The 21,836-nt window shown below is 41.3% G+C and overlaps 1 protein-coding gene across 2 annotated transcripts in view; it reads right to left on the bottom strand.

Moving 5' to 3' along the window:
* EPHA4 (EPH receptor A4) overlaps nt 1-21,503 on the bottom strand; it is a 170,171-nt gene extending 148,668 nt beyond the window's left edge. For both annotated transcript variants that reach the window (XM_063132227.1, XM_063132228.1), the window contains exons 1-3: nt 21,367-21,503; nt 17,903-17,970; nt 11,891-12,554 (exon numbers count right to left, since the gene is read on the bottom strand). In XM_063132227.1, coding sequence (XP_062988297.1) covers nt 11,891-12,554; nt 17,903-17,970; nt 21,367-21,457 — 823 coding nt within the window. In that variant the 5' untranslated portion in view covers nt 21,458-21,503. The remainder of the gene's footprint in view (nt 1-11,890; nt 12,555-17,902; nt 17,971-21,366) is intronic.
* Between the last annotated feature and the right edge of the window lie 333 nt (nt 21,504-21,836).

Here is a 21,836-nt window from a genome sequence, read left to right as displayed (position 1 = left end):
TCTGTTTAACCTCTGACCTGCTGGAACTGAAGCAGACAAAGAACCAATCTGGAGCCATGGGAGAGCGTAGCCAAATGGCAAACGGCAGGGAGCCGATTGTTAAAGTGACATTTGGCTCTGGAGCAGGCAGCTTCATTGGGGCAAACTGTTATTCTCTCAAACAAGGCATGAAGAGATAACACCATAAAATATGAACAAAATGGAACTTGCTTCCTAGCCACTAAATTGTTAGCTTTATGGGACTTCATGCTGAACAGTATGAAAAAAAAATCCAATTTGCTTTGAAGCGCATTAGTCTGTCTAACATCCTAATTATTGTTTACATTGCCATTTGACTTCTATTAAGAATTGAATAATTACCTAGCACTTCATAGTTTAAAAATACAAGCAAACAGGATTATCTGGATAATTAAGACACTGTATTGTAGCTTTGTACTACTGCTGTGTAAAGCGTCTTTGTCAATAAGAGTAGTTATTGTTATCAATAGACATTTCAAATGATATTTTAAGTATTTTTAGGCAGCTGCCAATCTATTATTTATTAGCGAAAAGTTATAGGAATTATGTTTGATTCATCGAGCTTTGTTGAAAGCAATTTAAACAATGGTCTTCAGTTTGGACCTAGAACTGAATAAAGGAATGCTTTGCTGCCTTCATCCATCGCCCCTCATACTTTGACTCGCTCAAATATTGGTAATTCATACTTCTAACATGAAAACTGACTTGCAATCCAAGCACCCTTGTAAAATTGGTAATCCCATTTTATAGATAAGCAATTAAGGCTGACATAATGAGCCACCCTACACTGAGCCTGAATCTCCCATTTCCAAGTCCAGCATTCTACTGCAATGGTTGATGTCCAACCCACCATTTAAGACCATCATCTAAAGCCTAGCAATGGAAGCAAATTTAAAAAATGTTCTTTGCTATGCTGACAAAGATTATAAAAAATACTCAAGGGCTGCAATCTTATATACCCCAGAATTGGGAAATGTGTCACTTCCCAGATGCTGTCAGTCTGAAATTTCCATCATTCCTCACTATTGGCTATGTTGGCTAGGGCTGATGCAAGTTAGAGTCCAACAATATCCAATTGAACTCAGTGGAATAAACTCTGAGTAGACATGTATAGGACTGCAATGACAATGACCTGGTTTACACAGCACAAGAGCCCACTGTGCCTTAATTTATCCACAGGGACTGTCACATTGTGCCAAGTGCTGGCTTGCAGTGTCCTGTGAACAAAAATGGCAGCAGTTGTTTGAGAGTTAGGGCATAGCTAGACCAGCCAATATCCCAGGGATCGCCCCGGGATTGTCCCTATGTGTCCACATGACGCTCAGGGCATCCCAGGAGCAAGGAGAGATGATCCCTCCCTTGCCCTGGGATATCGGCAGGCCCCTTTTTTCCTGCTTTTTCCGCAGTCTGATCCCAAGACCGCGGAACGTGTGGCTGGGCGTCACAAGTTGTCCCGGCTCCTCGCGTGCTCTGTGCCCATCGGGGGTGGGGTGGGGTGGGGAGGGGAGGGGTGTTGTTGTTGTTTTTTTAAAAAAACACCTCACGTTTTTTGCACAAGCACTCGTGCGCTCCTTTTGTTTAAAAAAAAAAATGGTGGCCGTGATGTCATATGTAGACAAGGGCAATGATGAGGTCATGTGTAGACGAGGGCGATTATAAAATCACGAGATCGTCACCCTCCAACCCCCTCGCCTAGCCATGGCCTTAGACAACCCTCAAATAACCCATGGTTTGTTTTATGGTTGAGAGTGACACAACAATAAACGGCAAGCCGGTTGGACACCCAACATGACGCAACAGCCCCTGTGGATAAATTAAGCCACCGTGCTCTGTTCTGTCGTGCAAACCAGGTCACTGTTTAGAATTTGTTACCAGGAGTTCTACATACATACTACGGAACTCCTAATACCAATGTAATTCCTGGGGGCATGGGGAAAATGGCATTCCTCTAATAGGGGACAAGAGTTTGTGCATTTGCTCAGTTACTTTTCAGCACCTCCTTCTACTGCAGTAATATGATTGGGAATGGTGCACTTCTTAACATTTTCCTTTAAGCCTATTATTAAATGTCACAAAAGTGCCTATGACAACATTACTCTTGGGACTGAATTACACACGAGGAGCCTCCATTTGTTTGTGAAACATGTTTGACCCATTCACATATAAAGTGGAGGTAGCTGGTCTACTCTTTACTAGGGCTGTGCTCCGCTTCATAGAAGAGATAGTGGAGTGGCCTGATGCGTCTCCGCCTTTGGATCGGGTCGGGGGAGCTGCGGATCGAGATGAAGCGGATCGAGATGAAGCAGATCCTTCGCCTCGATCTGGAGCACTGAAAAAAAGGTAAGTGTGGGGGAGGGGGCTTACCTGGCACTGCCGTAGTCCATGTGGTGACAGCGGCAGAGCCAAGTAAGGGGGCAGGGGGGAGGGGGGCTTACCTGCCTCCGTCGCGGTCCGGCGGCGGCTTCAACTGAGGCACAGGCTTTAGTTGAAGCCGCGGCCGGACCGCAACGGAGACAGGTAAGTGGTGGGGGGAGGGGGGGCCTTACCTGGCTCTGCCACCCACCGCCGCTGCGGTCCGTGCGGCGGCGGACGATGGAGCCAGGTGAGGAGGGAGGGGGACTTATTCGCCCCCATTTTGTCCTCGAACCAGTTCGGGCCCAATCTGAAAGTTCCAGATCGGTCCATGAAGCGGTTCAGGGGGCTGGTGCACAGCCCTACTCTTTACTTTAAAAGTCACTCACTATCTGTATCTAAGGCCTTAGCTAGACCTTAGGTTTATCCCGGGATCGTCCCGGCCTGCTCCCGGGATCCCCTGTGTGTCATTTAGATGCACAGGGATGACCCCGGGACGATCCCGGGATAAACCTTAGGTCTAGCTAACCCTATGATAGGCTGAGGAAAAACTGCTTAAGAGCAACAGTGCATAGCAAGGTGTGGAGAGAGAGATGTCCAGATTTCTCTTCCTCATATGCTCTTGTAAAGAATTGAACACACTCATTCCCATTTCGTAATTGAACAGGGTAAACCTGCATTTAACGTAAACGTGGTTACCCTGCCCGCAGGTGGACTTATTTTGATCCGTCAATTCACACTTTATATGTTTTGACATAGATAGAAATACGAGTACTGAATAAAAATGTAAAAATATAATGTTGGAATAGCCACAAGAGGAACTATTAAGCCTTTCCCCACCCTTTGGTTCACCATGCTGTCAGACTGTAATTTCCTTGGGAGCAGGGAACTGTTTTTTTCATTTCTTTCTGTGTCATTGCTGAACCACCCAACAGCTCTTCTGGGGATAGACCCTGTGATGGGGCCTGGATTAATGCTAGCTACACTGCTGTTGAAGGAGTCTCAAGGACTGCCATACAATGCCAAACTGCATGCACTGTTCCCGCTGTTCCAATGAATGGAATCACAATACACCCCCAGCTAGTGTCTGGTAAACCTACTGATGAAATCAGATTCCACTCAGATCTCTGTCCCAAAAAGGTACTTCCACAGCAGCTGTAAGAACCAGAACATTCCTGAGTTGTTTTTGTCTGAGCATGAAACCAACCTCCATTAGCAGGGAGTGGAAGTTACTACAGTGAACCCAACAGAATGCTGTGGCCAGAACCCACAAAATCTTGAGGCTGGGAGACTTGCAGTAAGTAATGAGGGATGCAGGGTGCCAGACAGGTGTGTCAGGTTCTGAATCACTTATAATACAGTATGAGGACACAACATATACTTCCACAGACAGGAAATGTATATTTTAAGTGGGCCTTAATTGGAGCCAGGGATCACCAAGATATAATTGTGTGGGGGAGTTTATTACCTAAACTCTGCTCAGCTCCGGAACATTATTATCCATAAGTATTTATACAACACTATCGGTGTGTATGGCACATTACAGAACATCAGGGAGAAGACAAGTCCCTTTCCTTAAAGAGGCCTAATAATGTAGATTTCCTTTTCTAACCTACCCCAACAATAACAGCCTGTATTATATTTATTTATTTATTTATTTATTACATTTTTATACCGCCCAATAGCCGAAGCTCTCTGGGCGGTTCACAAAAATTAAAACCACAATAAAACACCCAACAGGTTAAAACACAATTACGAAATACAGAATAAAAAGCGCAACCAGGATAAAACCACACAGCAAAGTTGATATAAGATTAAAATACAGAGTTAAAACAGTAAAATTTAAATTTAAGTTAAAATTAAGTGTTAAAATACTGAGTGAATAAAAAGGTCTTCAGCTGGCGACGAAAGCAGTACAGTGTAGGCGCCAGGCGGACCTCTCTGGGGAGCTCGTTCCACAACCGGGGTGCCACAGCGGAGAAAGCCCTTACTTTGAGCAAGTCTATGCTTAACCTTCCTAATAATATATTCTTAACTAGGAATTGTAGAGTTGAAAAATAAATTACAAGCAGAAACAAAATAAAATAAATTATTGAAATAAATTATTATTTAAAGGTTGCACATCACTTAATAAATCCATGCAAAGCATGCCAGTCAACAGAGAGCATTGCTTAAAAATTATCAGTTTTAAGAAAAAATCCCCAAGATGCAGTTTTTCCAACCCGAAGATTCACCTAGCAGAACTGTGGACACCAGCTGAGCAGCTACGATGGGGAGGGTTGAGGGTCTTGCTGAAGAAACAATGTTTAGAACTTTTGGGTTAGTTGTATTGTGTTTTAGATTTTATTTCATGTTCTACTTGTATCTTATAGTTTATCTTTTAATCTCTAAACTGCCCAGACAACCTTTGTTTGGGGGCGATATATAAATACGAAGGATAATTAAACAATGAATAAATATGGTTGTGACCTCACTGGGATTGCTAAAATGGTCACTACAGGATCACTGAAAAGAAGGAGTAAGAGTCTGAGCATGTAACACTAAAGCACCATGGATTAATTAACACACAAGGCTTTGCAGTGCGTGTCAGCCATAATTTTAAATATGTAAGCCACAGTGTGCTGTGACTTGTTGTGTCATATGAATCCCAGCACCATGGGTTATGTGAGTATTAAACCAACTTTGCATAGGTTTGCTGTGGCTTACGTATTCAAAATGGCAGTCGGCGTGCACCACAACTCTCCATGGCTTAAATAAGCCACAGTGATCATGCAAATCCAGTCATTGACTATTAAGTGCCCATTTGCCTCAGGAGAAAGGAAAGCAGAGAGGGTTACAATGGCATAGCTGTATGTACAAGCGGGCAGGTAGAAAAGAAGAGCAAGAGCTATATGGCTGTACCCAGTGCCATTTTTTAATAAAAGATGATGTAGTCTAGCAAATTTAGAAGGCAAGTGCAATTTCATAACTTTTCTTTAGAAAACAGGATTTCTTCAGACTGAAAGTTACTTCTCCTGAAAGGCTGAACCAAACACACTGGCCGAGCAAGAGGTGCCTCTTGGTATTATTTAATCCTAATAGCCCTTCCAATTACACTGGGAAGCAAATGGTCTCACTTCCTCCAACGCTGCACAGGAATGAACCAGTGCTTCTGCACGTTTCTTTGTTGTTTTAAACCTCTGCTTAATTATGCCACACGGCCTGACACTCTGCAGTTTACTGCTCTGTGAAATTAACTTTGAGTTAAACGCTAATTGCACATCAAAAAGCTTTGTGTGCATATTCACAGGGGGCAAAAAATCTGCCCTTTACTGTTAGTTTAGAGAAAATAAATCTAGCATGGATTTTGGTCCCGATTTCATACTGTTGATTTTAAATTTTAAGATACGAGAAGGAAAGATGCATTTTTGTCTTTAATTTTTTTTCAATCTACTGCTCTATGTATTATCGTTTAGATCAACAAACCTTTCAACCAAGCTGTCTGAAGCAACCCTATAACAATATTAGTCATACAGACATAAATGTGGGGGGGGGGGGGGAAGGAGATAAAAAAACATACAAAAAAGTAGTTTGTATGTAATGCATATGTCTCTTCTCTGAGTCACTTTAATTTAATTAATTAGATTAGTTAATGAAGGAATTCCTTTTAACTTGATCATATCACTAATTTTATTCTTATCATTACAATATCAAGCATTGTACAATCTTGAATCTCTACCCATCACACTTATGTCTGCTTAGTGCAGTCAGCAGAATAGGAATGTCCTTTTTTGGAAGGCTGAATGCAATACAGCCTCACGTTAATTTGCAATAAAAATCAGGGTGTTCCCTTCCGTCCTCCACAATGTACCCAAGTTGAATTGTCCATTTTCATTTTCAAAACTTTGAAACACAGGAAGAAGTTCATATGTAAAGTGTGAATGCTTAACTTAACAGCTAAGTAACGCACCAGTAGGTAGCTCTTTCCCATAAGGAAAGAGGGCCCCAAGCCTGTACTTTTGTGTGTGTGCGAGGTGACAATCAAACCATACTCATACAGAGGAAGGACTGGGCTTCAAAGAGAAATGCTGTGCAAATATAACACTCCCTATCTTTCGAACAAAGAACTTAAATCGAAATGGAATTGATTTGCATGAAATCCAAGACTTTAGGATCTGCATAATAAACAGAAGGAGCTTCTCCCGGGAACTTTCCAAAGGAAGCGCTTATCTCCTTTGTGAAAGTGGGAAATGGGTGGGCTACTTTGCATGAGGGTGTATACAAAATATGCAAATGAGGAATCTGCTGCATGCAAAAAGCAAACTGGCCAAACAGCTGACAATCCTCCATTCACAGGGGAAACTTCTCCAGCCTCCAGTGGGAGTAATGAGAACGAAACCAACATGTTTGCTTCCCAGGGAGGGTGAAGCAGATCCTGAATATTCATAAAGTGACCATTTAGTCATGGAAGTGTTAATTATTTCCAGCTCATGAAACTATGTGACCTCACCTGCTCCCACAAAGTATATCAAAAGGAGGAAGCATAATCAGATGAAATGAGAGTAGATTTTGATCCCACAAGTTGAAAGTCGAGCAAGGAAGGGATAAAGGAGAGAGGGGGAGAGAGAGAGAGAGAGAGGGGGGGGGGGGAGAGAGAGAGAGAGAGAGAGAGAGAGAGAGAGAGAGATTCAAAAGATGTAAGTGATGGCTGAAGTCTTCCTTTATTGTGTCCCCTTACAGCTACAATAAAGATCTGGGATCAGTGGACCATACTATTAGACATAGATAAATAACCCAATGACAGCCATGCTGTGTTTCTATGGCCAATCTTCTAAGTTAGAAAGTTCATCTTAGATTTTGTACACTAAATGTGAAAGTTCTGTGTACTGTTCATAAACCTGTGATGATGATAGCCCAGAGTTTGCTACAGTTTACATTTAAAAGGAGAAAAACTGCAATATTTTAGTGAACAACCAGAATCCAGCTATAGAAATCGATCAACAAATCTTTGTAACACATACCACAATTCATCTCTATTAACTTTACTTCAGCTAAAAACTTTTCTTTTTCTTTTTCCTAAAGCTTTTAAAACTTGATTTTGTTCTGACTTTATACTGTTAGTTTTACCCTACCCAGTGCCTGTTTACCCTACCCTGTGCCTGTTTGCATTCTCTTCTCCTCCTTATTGTTTTATTATGGTTTTATTAGAATGTAAGCCTATGTGGCAGGGTCTTGCTACTTACTGTTTTACTCTGTACAGCACCATGTACATTGATGGTGCTATATAAATAATAATAATAATAATAATAATAATAATAATAATAATAATAATAATAATGGTAAAACCTTTTCCACACAAACATAATTTATCAATAAGTTTGGTATTTTGCAGTGCAATCCCAAACTTATCTATGCAGAAATAAACCTCAATGGGAATATATCCCATTAAACTGAGGGGCTGTCTTCTGAGGATTCCATCATTATACACAAACATGCACGCACACACATACATACTTTCAACAGTACCCAGAATCCAGTTTACAAATCAAAATAATGTGGAACATTTTGCTTTTCTGGATTCATCCAAAGGGTGTTTGACAAAGTTACTCATGAACAATACCTGTTGATTTCAATTAGAACTACAGCAGTAAAATTATGGACTGCAGGTTATGCACCCAGAATAGGGGTTTACATTTTTAAAATTGTTCAATAGAGAAAAGAAGTTTTTTAAAGCCAGAGAAATGCAGGTATTTATATCATGGAAATTATTAAAACTTAAGTATCCTGTTATCAAAGGCAGAAGGGAAATTCTAAAATGGCAATAGGAAGATGCTTTCAAAGCCATATTTTAAATATGTGGACTCTTCTGGCCAATTGGCTTGGGCAGGATTCACATTACCAAGAAAATATGTAAGAATATAAAATGCTGAACTCTTGGGACATTTATGCAAATTGTAATAAAAAATATGAGTTTTATGGTGCACCAACATTAAATCACATACATAAAATTTAACTTTCCAGTTTCTCAGACAGCATCACAACAATTACAGAAGAGTAAAATTCTATTACTTGCTTGATTTAGCACTTTCTTTGCTTTTTCCATATATTACATCTACTTACTTAGATAAGGAAATTAGCTAACAGAAATAAAAACCATATTGAGCTAATGTGTAACAAAACAATTTAAATCACAATGATATATCTTAGCAAAGAGCATCAGTCAATGGCTATTTTGTCTCAAACCAGTAATTACCTTAGCCTTGAAATATGTCTCAAAGATATGGTAATTTCATGTTTCATTAATAATATTTCCCATGCATTTTTTTCTTTCCAAAACACGAAGGTAGTAGCAAAATCAAGTGTACATCTCTGTTACTTCTGTTTAAAATTATAGGGAAACAACTTTCAACAAACAGAGGGAATGGCCTCAAAATATTAAACATTTTAAGCGTGGAAGTGTGTAAGAGATTTTATATATAGGAAAATGTTAGAATCCTGCTTCTTTCCATTTTCCTGCCCTTTTGCGACCACTGCAAACTCTGAACAGAATAATTTTCATTCAATTCAACCCCTCAGCAAGTTCAAGCTTCTGTTAACCCTAATACACATTCTTCTTATTTAACACTCAGTTGTTTCACCAAGAGGCAGAGCAGAATAGGGGAGAAGGTAAAAACAAAACAAAAAAACCAGCTGGTTTGGAGGGGTAATCCAAGCATCACCTGGTAGACGACACAACATGTCTTCTTCTTTTTTTAAAAAAGCTCAATTTACATACCCGGCTGGAGGAAAGAGGAAATGTCATTTGCTCCTCAAGGTTCTAAAGACTCCAGCAGATGAGCAATGTTAGATCTCTGAACAACGGAGGCACCCTCTGCCCTGTCATCCGCCCTGCCCATTTTTGCCCACCAAACCTTTGTGGGGGTTTTAAGGTCTTAATCAATCTTAACTCTGACCTCAGGATCACAGGAGGAAGATGGATGAGGAAGTGGATGACCCCTGACCTCCTCTTGCATTTGTCCTGCCACAGTCAGCACATGGGAAAACAATTGGATGGACTCTGTGCACACCCCTCTGGTCCTAGGTTGGTGTCCTTTTATAAACCTTTGGGTACTTGAGATGGCTTTCTTCTCTTATGCTTCCCCTCCAGTTCCACAATAACCCTTTCCATCCACCCACCATATCTGATTTATTTATTTATTTGCAAAAGCTATGAGGGCAGCACATTTGCTGAGTCATAAAGATAGATAAAAAAACAAGTTAAGCTTATGCAAGAGAATCCAAATCTTACGTCATCTGCTTCACCTGCACGCATGCTTTGGATTCACAGCAAATGTCAAGTGACTCTGAATAAAGCTTGGGCTTTGGGAATTGTGTGTGTATGTGTTTGTGCGTGCATGTGCACATAAAAGTTTTGTCATGGAATTGGAGAGAAATACAACATTTTACAAGGAAACCACAAACAACTGATGAACAGCCTTTAACAATTTAAGATTGCTTACTGGCTTGCATTCTCCTTGAGGAATTTTAATAGAATAGCTTTAATATGGGAGGTGCAAAAGACAAAAGGTTTCTTTCTTCCTTTTATATATGATCTCATCAGGATTTGTCATTAACTTGAGGTGCGAATAATCAGTTTTCGTAAGTCCAGTAAAGCTTAACAGAGAGTTTCCAGATACTTTCTCTAAAGTTATTGATTTCAACCACCTACTGCTTTATTCTTTTAACTGCCTACGTTGTTCTTCCTGCTTCCAAAACATCACAAGTGACTTCTTCTACACAACACTCTGTTGACATTTGATTAGATAATAATGTGTGGGTCATTGACTAAGGAGTGTTTTAATTATGCATCAATCAGGGTTAGCCAATACTGCCCTAACACCCCCTTTAGCAAAATGCAAAATAATCTCTTTGCAATAGCCAATGTTCTAATTTTATCCCCATGTTTTTCCATAATCTAACCATGCAGCAAAGAAACACTAATAATTGTTGCTTGCAACATAGGGGAAATATATATATATATATATATATATATATATATATATTTAAAAAAATCTCCTAGACACTGGCAGTCTCCTAAAAAACATCAATTCAGCATGACATTTGCATGTTGGTAGCAATTTATTTGTTCTTGACATGCAAAGGTTTCTAAGCGCCTGCCCACTCCAAGAGACAGAATAATTTACTCTAGACATGGTGCCCTGTCATTATGCTATTCATTTTTCAATTCTCACTCCAACCCTTCATAATTGTGTTGCCAATAAAATAAGCTCAGACCACCCTCCCCCAACTGACATGCACATATCTGATAAAAATATGATAGCAAAGGAAGATGTTTATTCTCATAGCTACCTTCTGCCAACTCTTTGTTTCAATGCATAATAATGAACTTCAGCATTGCTCATAAATGATCATATAAAACAATATCAGTAGAATATTCTCTTGGGGTGGGAGGAAGCTGCCGTTTTATACCTGTTTTGCAGGGTGGGGAAAATAATCTGCTTGGTGCTACTTCTCCCTCATCACTTATTCTTTTTTTAAAAAAAAAACCCAACAACAAGTGATTAAATGATTAGCCTTAGCAAAATGCAATTAAAATGCATCAGATTAAGCATTGCTGGGCCCAATTCAGTTTCTTCACTTTAGCAATATATACAAAGAGCCATTCATTTGTCAAAAAAAAAAAGCCATTAGAGATTGATCCTGAACATTTGACTAAGGGGGTAATCAAGTTCATAATCAGTAATAGTCTACTTATAAAATCATGATAATGTATAACTAAAAATCACAGGGGCTCACAAAGGAGATTTAAATCTTTTTTCTTCTTCTTTTCTTTTCTTGAAGATAAGCTGCCTTTTATGGGAGCCTTAATCCCTAATTTTGCAGAGGATCAGGAAAGGGGGAGCAAACAGATGACTTCTTGCATTTCTTAGAGTCTCCTAGCACGCTCCTTTGTGAAGGAAACAATGGAGACTTTCTAGGAAATAAAAATATTCCACAAAAGCAGACATGTCACGTAGTCAAGGCTTATTTAGTGGAAAAAAATCACAAATGAGACACTAAAAAGTTACTTAAGGGCCTAAAAGAATCCAAAAGCCCTTTCTGCCTCCTGTCATGAAGAAGAACAATTTGTTGCTGCTGCAATTGTTATGTTGGCTAAAAAGGTTCTTGTCATGACACACACTTAAACTTTTTTTTTAAAAAAAATTAAGTGTAAGGAAAAGAGATTCTATCACTTTAAATAATGATGGCTCTGATATATAGTCATTCAAATGTTGAGTGGAGAGATGCAATCGAGTTCTAATCTACCCAAAACAAAAAATGTGTTTTGCCTTCTGCTGATTATAGAGGTGCCATTTGTTCTGTCACTATTATACACTCTTTAGCTCTGCCACCTGGAACTACTGGACTTCCTCATTAGACCTCTCCATCCCATTGCATCCCACAGGGACTACTAATTACTGGCTTTATTCCATTTGCTCTCATCTCTGATTCAATTATATGCACCAACCCCTAATGAACTGTACAATGCAGCAGGCCTTACCTTGGCATTCTCCATGGCGCTCTTCATACCCAGCATTGCATAGGCAGTTGCCAATGGGTACCAGCCATTCACCATCTGCCCCACAGTACATTTTTGGCACATCCTTCTCTTCTGAATTGTTGACACATGAACCACGAACTTCCACCAGAGAAGATGTATCAGCCCCAGTGATTGTGTCTGGAAATTGAGCCAAGTTACGGACTGTCAGCGGACACTTCTTGTAAAAAACACGGACGGACACCAAGGCAATGCAAGCACCTACATCCTGGAAAGCCAGATAAAATCCTTTTTTGCTCAATGGCCCCACGTCACGTATCTCTGTGTTGAGTTTCATGATCCTGTCGCCAATGTCCACCTGAGTGAAGCTCTCGTCAGCTGCAATAGTGTCAATCTTGGCAAACTGGCTCTCCCTAATAAAGCGCTCCTTATCATTGCTTGACTCATAGTAGTAGAGGTTAAAAGTCTCTTTACAAGTCCCCATGACACCTGGCAGGCTGTTGCAGTCTCTTAGTGTGAACTTGATTTCAATGTAAACCCTCTGAGCCCCTTCGCGGGGAATCCAATCAGTTCGTAACCAATTGTTCTGACTGGGCTCCATCACATTGCAGACTTGATACGTGCGGATTGGAGTATTTTTCTCATCCATAATGCTCACTTCCTCCCACTGTGAAGAACCAAAGGGATAAATGTGAAATGTGATAGTGTGAAAAGTACAATCAAACCTTCACCCGAGAACTCAATTCCTACCCCCAGTTGGTTTCATTTATGCCTTCTTACACAAAAGCTATTAATTTCAAGCCACATAGCATGCGTTAAACATCGCAACGAAATAAAGCCATATACTAGGCGAAAATAAGCTTTTAAAAGCAGCCTAGTTTAAAATCTCAGAGAAGTGACATTGTTCAGATGACTCAAAGAGAATGTATATTTACCAAAAACCCTCCTTATCATCCCTTGTATAACATGATCTGAATAGATTGAACCCTACTTGTAAGAATCTTGTAAAACCAAGACTGTGAAACTGAAACAGGTATTCTCTCCTGTATACAGATGTTTAAGCAAGATGCAATAAGGAGATTCAGAAACTTGTCCACAGTTTTACACAACCTCAATGATAGAACAGGAAAGAGGAACCAGATCATCTTAATACCCATTCATGTCAATACATCCAGTAGCTTTTTATGTGTCATTTCAGAGGGTTTAGAGGGCTTTGTACACATTATCTGTGGCAGGTAGGGGTCATAGCTCAGTGGTAGAGCACATGCTTTGCTTGAAACAGGTCCTAAGTTCAGTTCCCAACATTTTCCAGTAGGGCATTCCTACCGGAAAAGATTCCTGCCAGTCAACATGGGAAATACTGAACTCGTTGGACCAGTGATCTCACTCAATATAAGAATACTTCCTCTGATCCTTTTACCTCAGTAGCCCATACAACAGCCCTAATATACAGACCAGTATTATTATCCCCATATTACAAATGTGGAAAGGAAAGGACTGTGGCAGAGAGAATGGCACTATGCCTAAGGATGCCTAGTGAGTTTATAACAAAGGTGAACAAGGGCCTTCCACAATTCATGCTCTAGCTATTACACTGCACCAGTTCACTGTCCCTGCAGGCTTTCCAGGGCTACTCCTCATTGTCAGCTTTAGCCCTTTTCACCTACATCTCTTTTTGAGTGCTGTAGACACACAATTCGTTGTCAACTAATATTTATTATGTTATTCATGGCATCGGCTGAGTGCAGGTCTCATCTACGAAACATATGGAAAGTGTCATGGGATCATGGAAGACCATTTTTAGGTCATAGCCACAGTTAAGGCTTTGTTCTTCCAAGCTAAAGGATTACACATATCATTTCAGAGGAATTTAAGCATACCTAAATTTGGCTAACTTACGCCACTTGTATTGTTTCAAGCCATTCTGCCTCCAGACACCTCAGGACAAGACAGTTTATATTTTAGAAGAACACTAATGGCAATAATCAAGTAATAGGCTATGTCTTAGAGATCTGTATTGCCTAACTCAAGTGTGTGCTGATTCTTCTGTTTAAATTCTGGGCTGTTTAAAATTATATCTACACACACACACACACACACACACACACACACACACATGCACCTCTCCCTACACTCAACTAGTCTGAAAATGAAGAATCAATTAAGAATGATTTTGATTCTACATTATCATGCAGTGTTCCAGCAGGAGTGTGATTAACACATCATAAAAGAAAGAAGAGTGGAAGTGGTCAATAAAAGCTTTGAAAAATGTGAAATGAGATTTTGTTAATCACATGATACAGAAAAGAAAACTACTGCTGTGGCGTATGACTCCTCTTTTGGAAGAAGAAGAATGGTTCTGCTGAATTAAGGTCCAACAGTGGAGAGGGGGTACTTTCTCTCCCCTCCCCATTTATACAAAATAATAGCTAAACTCTGAAATTCTAGCCCGTACAATAAAGTACATGTATTATAAGGCAACTTTCAGGGAGCTTCCTAGTAATGAATGTGCTTGTGAAAATGAATAGTACAGAAGCCAGCCTATACTTTAACATATTCTGTTCATGACTGTTATAGTGCTCTTTAGTTTACAAAGTATTTAGGATAGCTAGAACCTGTTTATAGGCCTGTGGTAGTTAACACCAAAAGTCATCACAGTTAGGAGGATAATATTTGAATTATTGCCTACAATAATTTGAATTTTAAAAAGGGAGGGGAAAGGATGAATCAATACTGCTTGTGTCAAACTGTGCCACCGATTACAGGAAAAAAGACAAAAGCCATCTATCAGTGTAGAATGCTAACATGATCTGAGCAACAGAGTTCTTTAATTTACAACTGGCATGAAATGAGTATTGTGTTACAATCCTGCCCTTTATGATCCATCATTTTTCATTTGATCATCCTATAGTCTGTCCAAGGGCAGGCAGGGAAGAGGAGTGGGAAGTAGGAATTGTCAATGGGATCTCCTTTCGCATATTTATACAAAAGACAACTCGCATTAGAAGTTTGGCTCCAAAGCCTATTGAAATCTTATGAAAAGACAAGGACTACATTCAGTGGGTCTCTCTGCAAAAATCCTCAAAGGTTGGTTCTGACTTCCTTCCTTTTGATTTTTGTTGTTTATTTGTTTGTTTGAATTTAATTAGAGCCAAACAGCTGAATGTAATAAAAAAAATCACACATCTCCCACCATTATAAATTATGATCTGCAACACTAAATGTGTGGCCAAAGACAAACACTTCTTCAAAATATTTATTTACTTTTAATTATTTTTTTGCTCTTCAGCTTTTTAAAGCAACCCTTCCCATGGTTTAATAATCCACAGTAAAGCATTCCAGACCCAACATTTTCTTTCAACTTTGAATTTTAAAGGTAAATCATTAATTAAATTTATAACATAACACATTCATTCCTCTAGGGCTACTATGGATTTAGTAATAGCTCTATTCACTGGTAAAGTGGCCTATTTTTATCTCCAGTGTCTCATATTAACGCATAAAATACTTCACACTTCAAGAATGACCTGTTCTGGATCTATAAAAACGGGGACTTTGCTACATACAGTGAGCTACACACAGTATAAAAGGAAGCAGAGATTATCTTTGAAGGCTACATATTTGGCCGTTCTTGAAGGGAGGGGAGGGGGGGAGAGAGAGAGAGAGAGAGGAAGGAAGGAAGGAAGGAAGGAAGGAAGGAAGGAAGGAAGGAAGGAGTGTTCTGTCTCCAGTGCTTTGAAAGAAATCTGCAGCATATGAAGCTTTAAAAAAAGGTTTCCAAGCAATCATGCAGACATACTTGAAAACATACTGTGCCCTCTTGAATTTTTCACTGCTAACTTTAAGGAGCACATGCACTTTTTAAAAACTAGTCATGTATGAGGTTGCTGCATTTTTCACCAAACTTAAGTTTTATGATGTAAGTCAATCATTCCTGCGTGTGTGTGTGTGTGTGTGTGTGTGTGTGTGTGTGTGTAAACCTACACACATATGTAAACGTATATACCTAGCAAGTTGTTATTAACATGATTATTAACATAGTGATTTCCTCTGCTGCTGATCCATTAGATTACTGAAGTATTTAAAATGAAGATATTTGAATCTGCAGAAGGGTTGCCCCTGGGTGCACCAAAAGAAAGACTTAATTCATTGACCTTTCCAGGGTATAGGATTAACTGGGATGCCTGACTCTCACTGAGATAAAGCTGTACCTTTCTCCACTGTCAAAAGATGAGGGCAATTGCCTGCAATCAGCAGTGAATGTGTGCTGTCTGCACCGCCAGAGGCCTGTCAATCATTCCCTCTTTCTTGGGGGGGAAAATGGTTCCAGGGACAGCACAGTGGGCATAGGAGGAGCACAACTTGACTGCAGTCAAGTTCAGTCAGAGCAACAATACGGGCAGGACAATACCCAATTTTCCCATGATAGGGCTAATTCAGAGCTTATGCATAATGCATCACTAAATAAACAGCCTCACATTCCTTCCATTTGCCACTATTTCTCCCCCTGCCCCCCTTTTTTAATTACAGGAGCGAGGAATGCTAAACTACAGTATATTTCAATAACACACTGAAGAAATCTTCTTGTGTGTGTGTGTTGCTGTTGTTCTTTTACATATTTAGTAATGTTTCAAGACTTTGATTTCTAATTATTTGGACTTAGGCATCAATTCTATGCCTTTAAGCACAGTAAAAAAAAGTTTCCATTTAATTTTAAAGGGATTTGTGTGCATTTGAATGTTGTGGGACTACCATTTGCATTGTTGGCATTTTTCCCTCTGAAAGTGATCTTAATATTCACCCTATGTGTGTGGCAGTGAAAATAAGGTTATGTTTTACTTAATTAATAAAATTCTTGATCCTTTGAGATGCTGAGTACTCTAAGTTACCCAATATATACAATACGAATTATGGTCTACTCAGCAATTTCTCAGCACCATTGTGGACTGGCTGCATGCTATTTGTCTACAAATCCTTTGGTAAATTAGGAGTGAAGGTCTGTCTATAGCTGACTCAGCTGAGATTCCGTTCTCTCCCAGCGTCTAAATCTGCAAATGTGTTAAACATTCGCCATTCACCAATGGATTAGGCCAAGCTCTTGTTCTGCTTTTCTTTGTATAATACATTGCCGCCCCCCAAAAGGAGACATTTTGACAGATGTAAAAAAGAAGAAGAGGAAACCTTGTGAACTACAATATCAACTCAGAGCGTGTGTTTTCACTCACTGGGAGATAAATCTATTAAATGACTGTGAGTTCACATCTTTGGGATTGTTTTAGGCATCCACTAATCCCCTCTACCAGCACCACCCATCTGAAAACTGGATGGCAGTTATTTTAAATCTAACCCTATTAAAATATTTAAGTTGATTTTTGGAAATTGTACAGAATCCTCACTGCCTTTGTGAAATGGAATATAATTTGTGAGTAATTAAACTGGATTCTTGGGCTTTCAATATAGTATTCATATAAAGCAACAAATATTAATGTTATTAAAAAGATTCTTTGGAAGAAATAGGTGTGGGTTTCCATTTGATTACCATAATACATTTTCTCTAGGTGTTTTAGTTATATTAGATGTGACTCAGGCTGCAATCCTCTGCACACTTACACTGGAGTACGTTCCACTGTGTTCAGTGGGGCTTACTTCTCAGTAAACATGTAGATGATTATGCTGTAAGAATGCAATAGAAGTCTCACTTACAAGAAAGTAAATCTTACTGAATTAAATAGGATTTACTTCTGAAGAAACATGTTTAGGATTGGGCTCTAGGTATGTGTTTCTTGATCAAATTCCTGATTCTAAAAGTCTCTTCCCACTCTTTATGGTTCTTTTGCAACGCAGCTACCCATGAGGGGTATTACATTTCTCCAACAAAGTGCAATTCATATCATAGGCCATGGAATAAATCTAACCTTCTCCCCACAGTCGACGATGAATCAAGCAAACAGGATTCACCACAAATTTAAAAATCATTGCCATTTACCTTTATGATTAGACAGAGATTCAACTTACCCCTCCTTCCAGTGGGCTCGCTATCCACCCAAGCTCTCCCTGAACTGATCTGGAATCCAATAGGGTAACTGCAAAAAAGGGAAAAACACATATAAATATTATGTTTCACTTACTGAAACTCAGACTGATTCCTCAAAAAACATTACCTGAGTGTTCCCACATGTGAGGAGGAAGATCCTATTGAACTGAAATTTAAATCAAAACTTTTTTTTCATTCATGCCAATACAAACATGGATTTAATAGTAAATCGGGGGGGGGGGGGGGGACGGACATACACAGTTGGCCTGATCCAGATAAAATTGCAGTGTAATCCCATGCTTGTCTAATCAGTGAACTCAACCACTGAACTCAATAGGACTTACTTTTGAAATGTGTAAGAGTTCATGTATGTGCAACTAGCTTGTTACTTAAGGGCAACTAATATTTTATGGATTGGGGCCAACATCTACATAGTTCATTTCCACAGTGTTCAAAGTGCTTCACGTATCTCAATAACCTTTACAACATTCCTAGTGGATAAGACAGTTTTAATATCCCTAAATATTACTAATAGGTAGGTAAGAAGTCGAGCCATAGACCCTAACGTCACCTAGTAATTCTATGGCTAAAGTGACATTTGAACCCAGAACTTGTCAGCTCACAGCAGATTCTCTGAACTCTATGCAATACAACTTCAGAACAATGTTCAAAAGGCAATTTTCCTGGCCATTTTAACACTTGCAGTCAAACTGGAATAGTTTGCATTTTTAAAGAAATAAGTCCAAGATAGAAATATTGCTATTGGTAAGATCCTAGCCGTGATTTTATTTAGTCCCTGAATTTTATGGAAGGCATGATCCTATGTATGCTTAATCAGAAGGAAGTCCCACTGCACTCAATGGGATTTACTTCATGGGTGTGCAGAGAATTGCAGAACAAGGCATATTTACTCAGAAGGTCCCACTCTGTTTTATGGGGATCACTCATATTTAGGCTTGCAGCATTTGAGGTACAAAGGTGAGGAAAAGGCTGAAGGGACAAGTGAACAATATACCTGTAGCAACACTGTATTTAACATATGCTTCTGATAGGTGAATGAAAGGCAATTTTATTTGCTTTCTAAGAAATGTCCTTGTTTACACCGTTTGTCACTTCTGCTTATGAAATGTGCATCTCTTAGGAATATGTCAGTGAATTTCAGAAGCAGGTGCAGTACAGTATATAGTTTGACATATAGCTTAACCCTACTTGGGTGTATCAATGCCACCATAATGACTGAACTCAGCCTGATGTGTTTCCCTTCCTGCCTTCTGGGTGCTTGATGACACTTGCAAGAAAACTGGTTTAGTTTTCGTTTATTTATTTTTAACTTCTTTGATTTTTTTTTTGCTGGAACTGAGGCACTGGATGCCTAGAGTGAGTAGCGGAGGGAGGTTAGTTCTATAGGAAACAAAGGAGGGGGAGCAGAGGGGAACATAGGGTGAACAGCTTGTCATATGGCCCACCACTGCATTCTCTATACCTCCTGACGGTCCATCTTTAACAGAAACATGAGCTGTGTGTGTGTGTGTAAAGGTGAAAAATGACTCCCCTGGTACAGATTTAACATAAATGATGCTAAGACAGATTCAATAAAATCTCAGCTGCTTAGGTTCCCCTGGTCATTGGGGTGGGGGGGAGGAGAAGAGAGTGAGTCTACAAAACTGCTGTATCTAAATACACCATAAATAAAGGGTTGTAACTATAAACAAACAAAAGTGAGCTATCCTTTTGGAATGGAGCAGCTATATTATTCAGTTTACTTTCTACAGCCAGTGAAGATAATTTGTAATGTTTGTGCAAAATTTTGTGGGGTGGGGTGTTTTCCCCTCAAAAGATAAAGAACAGGATACGTTTTGTAAAAGGAAGGAGGAAGGAGAGAGAGAGAGAGAGAGTCTTTTCAAACTAGCCCACCATTTCTGCACCACAGAGGACAATGCTGCAACCTTTGAGACCAACCAAAAATAGACAAATGAGACCAAGCAAAGGGGAAGACATGTGGCTCAATTGCGGATAAAGATAATGGGCAGCAAAGAAGGAGGGGTGGGGAGATAAGAAAAATGGGGCAGCGGGTGCAAGAGCAGGCAAATCCCTCAGCCTGAGGCCAGTCAGAGGCAAATGAATTTGCCGAATTCTTTTGCTCCTCCGTTTCAAGTTCAAGCTGCTCCGTGCTTGCATTTGTCTTATGTTCCAGGTGATCTTTCAGGCCTCTGACATGATAGCATGCCAGGTTGCATTAGGAGTCATTGGGGGCAAATTACGAACAGCCGGACTAAAAACAACCCCCCCCAAAAAAAACCGCGCGCGTGTGTGTGAGGGGGGCATCTCTTGCTCGCACGCACACAGGGGACCGCACAGGTGCGCGCATACACGCACCCTTTCATGTCACGCTGGTCTATGAATATGCAGAGACCACCTAGATACGTGGTGCACAGCTAGGCAGACGGTCAAATTCAACGTGTGCGTGTGCGTGTGTGTGCTCGCGCGCGTGCCCTCGATTATGCAACCTCAAGCTTACAAACAAGAGCATTCGCGAGTCTTGCTCGCTTTCCCCACCGGCTTTTCAAGAAGAAGGTCAGTAAGGAAACAGTTCAGTATGCCCCAGCCGCGGAATGCAGCAGCAGCAAGCCAAGAGGTGGAAGGGGGATGGCGGGCGGACAGAGACACGGAGTCCTGTTCCGAGAAGGGAAGGGCGGAGGAGTGCTTTGAACTTTAGGGCTCCGGTCTAGAATAGTATTTTTTTATAGAGAGAGATGGATAAAAAAAATCCCAAAATATCCCAAGTGGGCCGCCTCCATCCTCGAACGGGGGGGGGCTTCCCCCCCCCCTGGCGCCCGGTTGGCTCAATGGCTCTCGCTGTGAGAATCCAGGTCAAGCTCCCACGCGGTTTTGCGCCGCTGCCGCGCGCGCGGGACCTGGCCGAACGCAGCGATGTCGCGTCTGCGGCAAATCCAGCTCCGGAAGGCGGCGAGGTGCGAGCGAGCCTGGCCGCTCCAAACTTTCGCGTCCCCATCGAGTGGCTGGGGGGCGATTGGGTGGGTGGGGGGAGGAGGAGGGAGGCGATGTCGCCGAGCGAGAGGGAGCCTGGATGCGAGGCGAAGCGCCCTAGAGAAAGCCCCTCGGAAAGGCTGCCCTTCTTCGGCTCTCTCCCCCCCGTCTCTCCAGCAGCCTGACTTTGCAGGCAGCCCACCGCGGAATCGTCCGTCCGTCCCTCCTGCAGGCGCCTGGGTCGAACTTTCATGTCCTGCCCGCACAAGTTGCCCAGCGCTGGCCCAGGAGCGCGCGTCTTCGCACGGTCCCGGCCACCAGCACTCCTGGTGGCAAAAAGAGAGGGGGCGAAGCGGCAGCGGCAGCCACCCAAACCACACGGACTCTAGCTCCCAGAAAAAGAGGGGAGCGCCTCGGACCGCACCGGGACACCCCCTCCCCTCTTCTCCACACTCACCTTCATTGGCCGGGTATATCCGAGAGCCGGTGACCCCCTCGCAAATCCCAAAGAGAAGCGAAAAGACGACGAAATATACAATCCCAGCCATGGTTTTTTGGTGCCAGCGCTGCTCTAGACTCCTCTATCCCAGTGGAATAAATGCTTAAATTGGGAGTGCAGCAGACTGTAGACATTGCCAAGGAGGCGGGGAGGGCCCGTGACGTCCGGGCGTCCATCAACGCCGTGCGCCTGTCGGAGGGGCCGCTGGCCAGCCCCGGCCCGCCCCCGGCCGCCCCCTTTCCCCAAAAGGCACGCCCACTCGCGGCTCGCTCCGCGCCTCCTCCTCCTAAGCCATCACTTCGTCTGTCGAGCTCGCCCGTACGGGGCAAAAGTGGCTGGCGACGGGTCTGGGTCTGCGCTCTCTCGCTCCTTCCCGGATAAGTCTCATCGCCGTGTTTAAGAGGCTTGGCACTGTACAACGCTCCTTT

This window comes from Elgaria multicarinata, chromosome 8 (assembly GCF_023053635.1).
Source record: "Elgaria multicarinata webbii isolate HBS135686 ecotype San Diego chromosome 8, rElgMul1.1.pri, whole genome shotgun sequence".
In the NCBI taxonomy this organism is placed as follows: domain Eukaryota; kingdom Metazoa; phylum Chordata; class Lepidosauria; order Squamata; family Anguidae; genus Elgaria; species Elgaria multicarinata.
Note: the sequence above shows the minus strand (reverse complement) of the source record. Positions and strands in the feature narration are given on the sequence as shown.